This window comes from Gossypium raimondii, chromosome 10 (genome assembly GCF_025698545.1).
Source record: "Gossypium raimondii isolate GPD5lz chromosome 10, ASM2569854v1, whole genome shotgun sequence".
Lineage (NCBI taxonomy): Eukaryota > Viridiplantae > Streptophyta > Magnoliopsida > Malvales > Malvaceae > Gossypium > Gossypium raimondii.
In genome coordinates, this window is record NC_068574.1 from 51,756,407 (window position 1) to 51,769,763 (window position 13,357).

At 36.4% G+C, this 13,357-nt stretch overlaps 1 protein-coding gene across 1 annotated transcript; it reads left to right on the forward strand.

Annotated features, from left to right (window-relative positions):
* Positions 1-352: 352 nt before the first annotated feature.
* LOC105778129 (thioredoxin-like protein CITRX, chloroplastic) lies at positions 353-4,079 on the forward strand. The gene is made up of 4 exons (XM_012601744.2): positions 353-596; positions 1,572-1,694; positions 3,289-3,369; positions 3,711-4,079. The coding sequence occupies exons 1-4, from the start codon at positions 399-401 to the stop codon at positions 3,825-3,827; spliced, it is 519 nt and encodes a 172-aa protein (XP_012457198.1). The 5' UTR covers positions 353-398; the 3' UTR covers positions 3,828-4,079.
* Positions 4,080-13,357: the final 9,278 nt, after the last annotated feature.

Genomic DNA, 13,357 nt, shown 5'->3' on the forward strand with positions numbered 1-13,357 from the left:
GAAGATATCCTTTATGTATATATATTCACTAAATATTCAATTTTATTGAATTAATTTTTAAAATGTAAAATATTAAAATAAATAAGAATTAGATCATGAATGAATACCTTAATAGAAATCATTATCCGAATAAATAAAATTAATTCGAATAATATATGAAATATTCAACATAGTTCCAGCCAAAACTAAAACATAATAATATGGAATAATCGACTTTTTACTATCCCTCCTCGTCCGGCCTGCGAAATGAGGAAATCTTAATTCCGTAGGTGAATAAGAATATTCATGTAACCAAACATATCCACTATAATATCTACAAAACGTTTCTTGCTTGGTTAAACCCCTCAAACTGCAAATACTTGAAGGCTTAAACCTCTATTTTTTTTCATTTTCAAAAGATGGCTCTCCTCCAAATCCACACACTTCCTCATCAAATTCCTTCACTTTCACCCATTGTTTCTTCATCAAAAATACATTCCCAAAACTCACTCTTCTTCTCTACAACAAAGGTTAGACCTTTCTCACTTTCAACACAACCCAGAAAGCTGCTTTGCAAACCCCCACTTGGCAAATATGTCAGGGAAGATTATCTTGTGGTAATTCTTCTTCTTTCTTCTTTAATTTATTTTTATTTTCATTTCTGGGTTTGTTTTGCTTTGCCATTTGCACTACTGGGTTTCTGTCAAAATTGAAAAAAAAAAAAAAAGGAAGATAAATGAAGTGCTTTTATGAATTTCATTTTTTTAGGTTATTCATCACTGGAAAGATAAGTGAAATTATTGATTGTTGACTTGGAATTCAATTGTCTTTTTCGTTTTTGTTTCTCATTAATCTTCCCATATACATATAATTCAGTTTGTAGCTTTTTTCCCTGTTGGGTTGCTGAAATTTTGAGAAAAAAAAATAGAGGAATTTGAAGAGTATTAATGCAGTTATTATACTTCTTTAGATAGATTGTTTGTAGGGTTGGCAAAACAAAATAAAAAATGGAAGGGGCTGGTGGAAAAGATGGTTTTGCTCCTCCTTGCCGTTCAAAATTTATAATTTTACTATATATTGTATATACTAAAACCATATATATACAATAATCTTTTATATAGGAATAGGAATAGGTATATGTATATGTATATGTATATGTATATGTATATGTATATGTATATGCATATGTATCCATATACAAAATAATTGTATATGGTGAAGTTTTGTTCATTAACAAAGTTATAATACATATTTGTACAATTAAACTAAAAATCATTAGTAAAAAGTGGAGTGGGGCGACTAGGAGTAATTTGGAATGATTATATATGTAACCAACATCTATGGAGGCAAATGTTTTTCAGTACCCTTGCAAGAGCAGGGTATGAGGTGGACTAAGTCCTGCTTCCGCCCGCATCCTTGCCTTTGCTATTGAGAAATAGATCAATTGATTTACTTTGAATAGAGGATACTAATTATTAATGGAAACTTTTGTAGGAGGATGCTTTTCATTTTCTGCTTTTGTCCATAATGAAATGGTGTATTATTGACTTTTGAAAATTGATGACTTTGATATTGTCATTTTGGGTGAGCAGAAAAAGATGTCATCTCAAGAAATTGAGGAGCTAGTAAGAGGGGAGAGAAGAGTACCCATAATTATTGATTTCTATGCAACATGGTGTGGGCCTTGTATTTTGATGGCTCAAGAACTTGAAATGGTAAGCTTTATTTTAACTCTGGATTATTTATGAAAATGATAGGATGACTAACATTTAATGTTTTGTCTGAGTTGGTTGAGTTTGAGGTTCTTTCAATTTTGAACATATTTTACAGTAACCATTGAGAACTTGAAATGGTAACCTATCCCTATGTTGCTCCCACTCTTTGTTTTCTCGAAATACCTGTGTTCGATGCATATCCGGACATGGGTATGAGGATATGACTCACCAAAAAAATCTAAATACATGGAAAAAATTTACTCATGCTGGACACTACTTGTATCTAATGCTCTCATCCAAGTCCGATTAACATAAGCTTGTCCAGTTGTCCTCCACCATCATGGATATGCAATTAATTCCTAAGCCTTCCAAATCATTTTAAGAGAATTTTCTGACTATCCTAGAACTTGTGCTACGTTTACATGTTGTCCGAATTGATAGCATCCATGGATAAGGATAGTATTTTTGCTATCTGATGGACGTATCAGTTTGGCATGTATCTCAATTTTGCGATAAAATTTTACCAGAATAAACTGCAATCATACTAATGTAATCAAGTAGAAGATGAAACTATGATTTCGTTTCAGCCAAGTTCTGGTCTGGATGCGGTACTTACCAAAATAGATTAATCTCGTGGTACTTACCAAAATAGATTAATTTCATGGTACGGGTTATCGGTGAGGAAATTATATTTCAGATTGCATGATAGATTTTCTGGATCTTAGGACTGAAAACAAGCCCATGCACTAGATCATTGATGAAACCTAAAAAATGGGTAGTGGAAAGCAAGTCCATAACCTGAAACTTCCAGATATTTAGTTGGACTCATGTTATTGAAGTAGTTCCGTGAAATAGGACAACCTGAAACTTCCAGATATTTAGTTGGACTCATGTTATTGAAGTAGTTCCGTGAAATAGGACTAGTATGGGACTTTTGTTTCTCTTCCAGAACTCTAGGAAGGTTTGAGATACTCATTTCTCTCCTTGAGAGTAGCCTTTGTGGTAGAACTAAAGGAGCAGCAATGTTCTTGACATTTTGCACTACAGAATAGACTGCTAACTAAAGATGCTATCGTGAGTTTTCTGCAAACATTTTTGATATCTCATTCGTTAACATAGCATGAACTTAAATGTTGGTGGTGGGTCCATTGAAATGGCATTGAAAAATGCTGCAGTTTTGCATTTAATGCTCAAGTAAGATGCTTTCTGAAATTTCTCAGCTTCAACACAGTTTTTAAAGTAGCTTATATGTTTTTGAAATATTTTGGGATGCCGATTTCTGGGAAAAGTGGCAGAAACACTGCCCTTAACTAAGTTATGTGCTAGAAAAAGTCTAGGAATCACCTTGCAGAACTTAAGTACCCCATTTCTTCTCAAATTAAATTCAGACATTTGGTTGCATTAAACTGGGGTTTGCCTTTATATTTGGTTGCTTTGCTATAAAAAGTTTTGGAGTCAACTGGATTACTTATTTTTGTTAACTCACCTAAATTTCTACTCGTTAACATGTAGGACCAGCTTGACTTGTTTGACCTGGTTTGGAGATTAAGTCAAGTATAACCGTTTAGTTTTTTCTTTCTCTTTTTAATCACAGCTAGCAGTGGAGTATGAGAAAAATGCAATTATTGTCAAAGTTGATACCGATGAAGAGCATCAATTTGCGCAAGATATGCAGGTAAGTTTCAAGTAATATTTATTCCTCAACTTCTTTCTCACAATTTGTTTCTCTAGTTGTGGTGCTTCAACACTACATTTTTCTTAAAAGTATCCATGTCCGACTCATTCAAACAAGGTATGGGGACATTACCCTCCCAGAACCCTTCAAGTATAGGGGAAAAGAACTTTTTAAAAAATGAAAATATTAGTTGGATGCATACCCGTATCTGACACGTCCAAATCCAAGCAACCATTCACCTGATTAAAGTAGCTTCTTTCCAAATGTCAATTTGACTAGAAGTCTTCCAGTCATTTTAGTAAAGTAGTGAGTGAATGGAACTGGAAATTCTGTTGTACCAGGTTAGAGGGTTGCCTACTTTATTCTTCATCAGTCCTGATCCAAACAAAGAGGCAATCCGGACTGAAGGCCTTATTCCGATACAAATGATGCGCGATATACTAGACAACGAGATGTGAGAAGAAGACTGATTATTTACTGCATAACCGAATTAAGGTACCAGATTTTGCTTCAAAGTGTTAATATATATTTTCCGGTGCTGATTTGATGCACAATGTAGTAGGGAAACTGTATGATGTTGTAGCAAACTTGGGATGGAGTTTAAACAAATTTATGATCTATTTATTGTATAGATGGCATGTCAACTATCTCTTCTTTGTCAAAGGATTATAAACTAGTTTAATTGAGGGAATTGCGTTGAGATTTCGTTATCACTAATGTAATTTGATTATTTCGTTATCACTATTATTTTCTTAATCAAAGATAATTTTTTATGGTATACAGCAAGCTTAAAAGATTAAAAATGAAAACCCTTAGACTATATATGTAACTAAACTTAAGAGGATTAGAAGAAAAGCAGGAAGTGACAAGGTGATGAAGCTGCTGGTGTTGATGCCCTTTTGACCACTTCCTTCCTATGATTTGCATATTTTGTTTCCATGGTTTCAAGAGTAAGAATGCAAACCCCATTCCTACTGGACCTCTCCTCCAAGCAATGTAAAGAATAGATATTGTAAAAGTATGAGGGAAGCCTTTTATACTCAAGGATGGATTGTTTTATTGAAAAATGGGTAAATTGATTCTTGTGCATTTCGAAAGATGCAATTTAACTGATCTTAAATTTTTTTTTTGTTAAATAATAACGTTAAAAATGCTGAAAATTACTTTTTATGGGTAAATTATAAAGATGGTGTCTTTCGTTCCATTTTGGTTATTCAATTATTAATTTTGTAATTTGATTACTAAAATCTTCAAAATTAAATATTTTAATCACTCGAGTTGATGTAAGTTTTTATATTAGTCTAGTAATAGAATTACACCTCTAATGTTAATACATTTTATAAATTTGATCTTAAATGTACAAAATTTAACAAATTTAGCTCCCAATGTTTTCAAAATTTGTCATTTTAGTTCTAGTTCTAAAAAAATTAATAAATTTGGCCTTCAACATTTACAAAATCTATCAATTTAGCCCTAACTCTAAAAATTAAAAAATATTAGAAAAAATAGTTTTAGCCCTTTATAATTCATTGGCTAACCCATATGAGATATTAAAATAAGATAAAAAATACGGGCAAAATACCATTAAAGGCCCTTTTTTTAAAATTTACCAAAATGGGCCCGATATTTTATTATTTACCAGAATGGGCCCTTTTCCCCGAAAACGCGTCCCCGTCAGTGCGGTGTCAGCAAAACGCGTCAGCAAAATGCGTCCTGGGAGTGCGCTTTGCTTGCATGGACACAAAGCGCGCTTACGAGTACGCGCTTTGCTGCCACGTAGGCAAAGCGTGCCATTGGGACGCGATTTGTTGCCACGTAGCGCGCCCCTGGGGACGCGTTTTCCCCGCGCGTGAACAGTGCAACGGTCATTTTTTTGACCGTTGCCCCCCCTAACGGTAAAAAAAAACTATAAAACCCCCCACCCTTTCATTTTTTTCACAAACTAATCCTCTCTCAATTATTTTCTCAATTTTCTCTCAATTTGCTCTCAATTTCCTTCCAAATTTCTCTCAAATCCATATTTAATTTTATTTTGCTCTCAATTTCCTCTTAAATTTCTCTTAAATCCCTATTTTTAATTATTTTAAAAAAAATAATTTTTTAAAATTTTTTTAAATCGTAAAAATTTGTACGAATTTAGCAATGGCCAGACATATCCGTCGAAAAAATGAAAATGGTAAGTGTTAAATTTATTTTTTAAATATTATTTAAGATTTTTTTATTTATGCAATTTTAGATAATTATTAATTTATTATTTGTTATAAAAGTCTGTAGATCGGATATTGGAATGCTATATCCGGAATATGCATGGTCCTCCATCACCATTGGTAGAGAATTACCTGCGGAAAGTGGGTTTTTGGCACATGGCGACAGTAGGCTGGGGATGCAAGTTGGACCCAAAACTTATCAGTGCGTTGATCGAGAGGTGGAGACCCGAGATGCACACATTCCATCTTCCATGTGGAGAGTGCACTATCACTTTGGAAGATGTAAATCTGCAATTGGGATTGCCGGTGGACGGGTACCCAATCACCAGGTCTGTTCAATCTGGCGATTGGGGAGCGGTGTGCTACGAGCTTTTGGGCGCTATTCCGAAGAAAATTAATGGAGGTCGGATAGAGATGGGCTAGCTATGAGACACATTCCCGGAGCCGGATGATGATTCAACTGAAGTAGAAATAATTCAATATGCTCAGGCATACATTCTTCAGATAAGTGGAGGTTATCTGATGCCGGACTTGTCACGAAACCTCGTACATCCAAGATGGCTGCTGAAACTCATTGATTTTAGAGCAACTGGTGAATTGAGTTGGGGGTCTACCGTCTTGGCAACATTATATCGGGAGATGTGCGGAGCGACGCGACCGAGTAAAGCGAAAATCGGAGGTTGCCTGTCACTACTGCAGTCATGGGCACGGTTTCGCTTTCCATTTCTACGTCCTCGAGTGGACCACCCATATACATTCCCACTAATAACGAGGTAAATTTTATATTAGATTTTTTACAATTATTATGTAGATTTTTAAAAATAATAGTATGCTAAATTTTTTTTAATTAGGTGTAACCATCCGGCAAGTTATGCTCGATTACCTACCTCTCTTGAAGATATACGGCTTCTATTAGACCAACAGTCGGAAGCACATGTAAGTATTAAATAAAATTTATATTTCCATCATGAGCTAGTCGATTGGTATTTAGTATTTAGTATTTAGTATTTAGTATTTAGTATTTAGTATTATGTATATAACTAATATTTCTATCATGTTTATATAGTTTCAATGGACACCATACGAGGATCCGAAAATTCGGGCAGTAATTTCGGATGAGTTCTTATAAAATCCAAACGCTTGGCACGCAAAAGTCGCGTTGATCAGCTATGCGACCATGGAGATGCACCAGTCAGACAGAGTGTTACGGCAATTTGGATGTAGACAACCGATTCTCGTGGCACCTGAGGTGTTTGATGATCAACACAAAATCGACCTACGACAACTGCATACAGATTGGTCGAGATTCTGGTCTCACTACATCGAAATGTGGGAAGATCAGTATGAGTATATACCTACTATGGAACCGATCATCGTTCCGGAGTTAGCGTGCGTGCCGGAATACATGCCATGGTTTAGGATCTATGGCAAGCCGTATTTATTGTCGGTAGAGGAGAGGCAGCGACAATTGCGTGTCTAAAGGGAAAGACGTGGGCCTTTAAATCCAAGACGAAGGGATGACAACGCAGGCCCATCAACAAGGCCCAGAAATTCACCTGGCCCATCATCAGCGCCCATAACTTCATCAGGCCCAGCAACAGTACCGACACAGTCACCCAACCCAACAATTCAACCGATGATACCTACGGCACAACCTTTTCAGATGATGTCAGGTGCGTATCCTAGCCCCTTAATGTATCCTAACCCTTATATGTTTCCTTTTTCGAGTCTCATGGCAGGTTGGAGTCAATGGCCCGATTCATCTCCATTTTCTGTTATGCCGAGTGGACCGCCGATGTATAGGCCAGCATCGCACGAAGGATCGCAAGAGGGGCCGTCGAGGAGCTCTTCTTATTACCAATCCCCATCACCGTATGGGTTTCAAACACCGTCACCGTTGGTGATGCAAACACCTCCACATTCACTATTCTATCAAGGTGGCTCATCGTCCCAACACCGACAACTAGATGCCCTACTGGAGGAAACAGAATCCCTGCCGGAGCAATCACAACCCCCGCCGGAAGCTAGACAAATGAGGAATCCAGCGCGTAACCGTCGACGGCCGTCATGTGGCACTGAATTTGGTGGGCACGGAGATTGATTTGTATTTTAATATATTTGTACAAACATTTTGAACATTTTGATATTATTTGATGTAATAAAATAGAAATTTATAAATTTATAATTTATAATTAAATTTTGATATTAATTGACAAACCCTAACAAAAACCCTAACCCTAACTTTTAACTTAAAAACCCTAACCCTTAACTTAAAAACCCTAAACTAATTTATTAAAAATTTATAAATTTATAATTTATAATTAAATTTATAATTTATTTGACAAACCCTAACAAAAACCCTAACCCTAACCGTTAACTTAAAAACACTAAACCCTTAACTTAAAAACCCTAACCCTTAACTTAAAAACCCTAACCCTTAACTTAAAAACCCCAACCCTTAACATAAAAACCCTATAACCCTAATCTTAACAAAAATTTTAACCCTAAACCTAACCCTAATATGATATAATTTGATAAATTTACTAACAATTAATACAATTAACAATTAAAAATTTTACTAACAAAATGTTAGATTTTACAAAATGTTTTGATTGGTACAAAAAAATATAATTTGTTTACAGTGACATTCAACTATTGCAATTTGGGCATGATCGACTTGTATGGCCTGGATTCCTACACCATCCGCACAAAATTCTGTTGACTGGCTGTTTCTCGGATATCTATATTATTACGTATTCTAGTCGAGCAAGGTCGAGCCTTTGGTTTGCGACGCAATTCTCTATCCGGTAACAGCTTAAAAGGAGCAAGAGATACGGGCGGCCACTTACGTTCATCTAGGACTGATGGGAAAACATGTCTCCAGACGTTGTACATGTTTTCTAATTTGTACACTTCATCCCCATAGCTCATCGGATCCAGACAGAGAGTCTGACAAGCTGCAATAATATGAGCGCATGGATAACGAAGTGCATCAAACATCCCACAGTCGCAAGTCCTGTTTTGCAAGTGTATACAATATTGCCCCCAACAATACCTTGGTGCAGTCTGTCAAACTCTGTCACGCGAAACCATAAGTTGTCTCGATCGTGACACACTGTGTGCATAGTGTTCGCTCGTGCCTTGGCCTTGTTAATTTCTTGTACTACCTTACTGCATCATACATGGCCTCCATGCATCTGGCCTGCATAACTCGCTGCTCGCTTTGGAAATAGCACCGTCAAACGAAAATATGTCTCTTGCACAACCGATGTTATCGGTAGATGACGCATTCTTTTTAGAACAGAATTTATGTATTCAGCCAGGTTTGAGGTCATATGACCATATCGTAGGCCGCCGTCGTATGCTTATGCCTACTGTTCGAAACGTATGTTACAAAGGTAGTCTGCCCCTTCTCCGTTAATTGAACGCAAAATTGCCAACATCTCGTGAAACGGTCTTTATTTATTTTATACCCTGCCAATATAAGTTCATAGCAAATATTACATACCACTTCTTCATTTACAACTAATTCAAATTGACAAACGAAATAACACAGATAAAGACTAAATACCCATGTTGGTCACTTGTCGACGTTCGCTCTTAGATGGATATTACCTGTAGTAGTTGGAAGCAACGTGCCTTAGGCAATATCGATGGTGTGTGCACTGCCATAAGCTTCCCTGTCGATCAAATGCAGCTAGTATACCTGTACCCCAATCTAAAATAACACAGATATCAGGTTGGAGGCACACATGCCACCTTAACCTAGATAGAAAGAAATCACAATCATCAGATGACTCTCCCGGTGTTATTGCAAACGCAATTGGAAGAATTCTCCCACCGCCATCCTGTGCCACTGTAAGCAATAGCCGATTAGTATACCTACCAAACATAAAGGTACCATCAATTTGTACCAATGGCTTACAGTATGGAAATACGTCTCAACATTGCTTAAAGGTTCAAAACAGGCGTTTGAACACTTGACATCCACGTAGCAATCGACCGTTGTAGTACACATGTTCCGTTTCAAGGTCTGTGATGGCACCTGGGACGTATCTCTCTAGCACTTGACACCAATGCCATATTTCATTATATGAGGCATCCCACCCACTATGCATCTTCTCCAACGTCTTTTGCTTAGCTATCCAAGCCTTATGGTAAGAGGGTGTGTACCCCATTTGGCTACGAATATTGGCAATTAACAACGGCACTGAAGTCCTGAGATCTGCTTTCACCGTGGGCAGTATCAAGCTAGCTAACATAGCTGAATCCATCCTGGTATGATCTTGTGAAACACCTATAAATGGAGTATATTAAATAATGCAACATTACATAATAACTGTATTATTCAGAAATCGTCAATACTGTACCAGCAGTACATGTTTGTGGACATTTGTACTTTTTTATCTCCCATAACCCTGTCCTTTTCCTTAACGAGGCGTAGATTTTCCATGAACATATGCCGTCTTGCACGGCACACTTTGCCTCAAACGTATCAGATTTGGATTTAACGACGTGGTAGTTAACGCTGTTTTTGATGCTATGTTGTTTCAAAGCACCAATAAAACTATCCTTGTTGGAAAACTGATTACCAACTTCAAATTCACCCAAATCTAGCCCCGAACTTGTACGATCATGCAACCGGTGTGGTAGATCTGGAAACTCTAATGCATCATCTGCAGACAGATCGACATTATGCATTTGGGCTGGAGGTGAGTATGCTCTGAATCGTGGATTTTCTTCTTCATCTAAACTCCTTTCAGCATCTTCAGGTTTTGTTAAAATAGGCTTCGATTCAAAAAATAAGCCAACTTCTGCACTATCGGGCCCAGGCTCTCGAGGTGGGTCCACATCAGAGTCATCTTCTAACCCACCATCATCTGCAGCGTACGAGGTCCCCTCATCGGTGGACGTCGTAGGGAGTACATCATCCCTTCTTCTGGGCATTTCATAATGTCCCCAATTGGATGTAGATTGTCAACCACTAAAACTTGATATCGTTCCCCAGTACGTATTTCCAGCATCAAACATCGAGCCACCGACGTACATGTCTCATCCACCGACAAAGTGTCTTACAGGGGATGTGCATTCCACACCGCTACCAAACATGAGTTGTTCTGTGTTTTGTAACCCGCTAACCGAGTGTCAGCCAGGGTCGTGTATACATCTCGAACATCGGTCGCAAGTACATCATTTGGCGATGTAAATTGTACATATAACTCAATATAAGGTGCTGCACTAGCAAGATGAGTCTACACCACTGACTCTAAGCTACGAGCACCTTTTATGTCGAACGAGTCATATGTCACCGGGTTAACAGAAGAACAAAATCGATACGTAATAGACAGAACTTTCATTGGCGTCGTTCCAAAAATTTTACGCCTAATTCTTTTACGAAGTTCTGTCAAATCTATATTCTGGTTAAAAACCAGTCGCACCGTATTCTCCAAAAAAAAATAACACCGTTCTCGGTGTGGCAAACCTCGCCATCATAGTAAATAACAGCACTAATACGTTCACTCATATTTAATTTCTAACCTTCTTAGCCTCTCTAAATTTTTTTGCTCTGTAACTTATGCATCTGAGAACATTTTTTGCCTCATTTATAGCCTCACCCCAAACATGCTACTGTAGCAAAAGCGCGTCCACGAGGGCGTGATTTCATAAATTCTTCTGATAAAGCATCCTACTTGAAGCATTTTTTATACTATTCGCTCAGAAACGTCAACTCGAAATTATTTTTCAGGACCTACTATAGCAAAAGCGCGTCAACATGGGCGCGATTTCAGAAATTCTTCTGATAAAGCATCCTGCTTGAAGCATTTTTTATTACTGTATATTCATGTTATTTTGCATCATATAATATAGAGGTGAATTGTTATTGGATTTTTGAATTGAACTGCTTCGATTGGAAGTGATTATCAAGATAGAGACTAAATTGAATAGAATAGAAAAATGTATGATTTGATTGACATATGAGAATTTGTATGAAATTGAGTTGAAACCTGTTGTATTATATGATGAATTGATGGTTAACTGGATATGATAAAGTGTGATTTGAACTATATATAATGAATTGAAAATTTGGTTACCATATTAGCTGTTCGGACCGAGTTGGATATAGCTAGCATGTCATAGGGTTAGATTATTTGATTGAAAGCCATCATTTCTGGACAAACCAAATTCATAGATTGTACATATAAAGTCATCGTTGTTGGACAACTCGGGGTGACAAAATAATCAAATTGTGAAAGCCATCATCGTCGGGCAACCCGGGGTGACAGATCAGTGTATCCATTCTGAATCCGTGTCTAGTTAATAGGGTTATAAATACTTGAATTGGTTAAATGATGTATGAAATGAAATGATATTGAATTGTGAATACGGTAAGATACAAATGATTTTATAAAACAAACCGAGAACGAGCCATGGGGGTGGATTGACTGCGAATGAAGTAATAGGCTCGAAAATGGTTAATTGTTGTTATGAAATTGAATATACATGTGCCTACAGAAAACAATATGAAATGTATTGGTACTATGTGAAATGAATGTGATAAGGTAAATTAGGTATACATATGGTGAATTGTTATGTAAGATGGCTATATACAAGTTATGTATTCATGAAATTTTAGTATGAATATGTGTATGATTTGGTTGCAAGTTGATTATATACTTGTCTATACATCAATGAAAGTGTTTTGGTATGAAATGGCATGAGATTAGGTTATAAATTGAGATTGTATGAAATATATGCATTGGCTTGCATTTGCTTGCTTTAGCTTGAATCAGAGAAATACTACTGAGCGTATTTGGTTAGCGTACGGTTTGTTTTTTCCGTACGCAAGTATAGTAGATTTCCGATAGTTTGAGTAGTTGATCCAACATTTTGGAGGTAATCCCCATAATACAAAATATCAAGTTGGCTAGTACAAAATATCAAGTCAAATTGGAATTTTTATCGTAATTATCAAGTTGGCATAATACAAAATATTAAGTTAAAAATATATGATTCCAACAAATAATATTACGCAAATAATAATATAAGAAAACACGAACATTCTACAAAACTAATTTACGAAATATTTATAATTTATATACAAAAATATAAAATTCGACCAACAAATACGGATTAAAACATTTTTACAGCACCCCAAAATAAAACAAACATTTTAGACCAATTTTTATACAAAAATATAAAATTCAACCAACAAATAATACAGACTAAAATTGATTTACGGATACAAAAATATTACAAACATTTTGAATAATAGTTTCTCCACAGTTAGTCGTATTCTGCTTGAATCAGGTCTTGTTCGCCTGTCATATTCTTTAACCATAACCGGTCTACACAGTTCACTATCTATGGTGGAAGAAGTCATCTGACCCTTAATGGCATAACCTTTGCGATTCACATGACAGTATATAATTCAACTCTATTGAAAAATGACAATATATGATTCAACCCCAAAATTCGATTGTACACTCCCAAATACTCCCATCTGCAGCCCACTACATCACACTTATTTGATGATACACTACCAAAATCAATATCCACATTTGATAGTACACTCCCAGATGCTCTCATTTTGTGGTACGCTCAACAATTTTTTTCTAACCAACTACAATATCACACCCCAAGACCTTCCATATATATAGACCAAGTGGGTGTCAACCATCAGTGTCCCAGCACCTAAAAAAAAATTTCAAATCTGGTACAAGGATGCCCGCCACCAATGTCCCAGCACCCAAATTTTTTTCTCAAATCTGGTACAAGGATGC

What these genes read in the sequence shown, in the direction of transcription:
- LOC105778129 (XM_012601744.2), top strand. Translation starts at nt 399, where the DNA reads ATGGCTCTCCTCCAAATCCACACACTTCCTCATCAAATTCCTTCACTT. An exon ending in TGGCTCAAGAACTTGAAATG is followed by an intron (nt 1,695 to 3,288) that starts GTAAGCTTTATT and finishes TTTTAATCACAG; the next exon opens with CTAGCAGTGGAGTATGAGAA. An exon ending in AATTTGCGCAAGATATGCAG is followed by an intron (nt 3,370 to 3,710) that starts GTAAGTTTCAAG and finishes CTGTTGTACCAG; the next exon opens with GTTAGAGGGTTGCCTACTTT.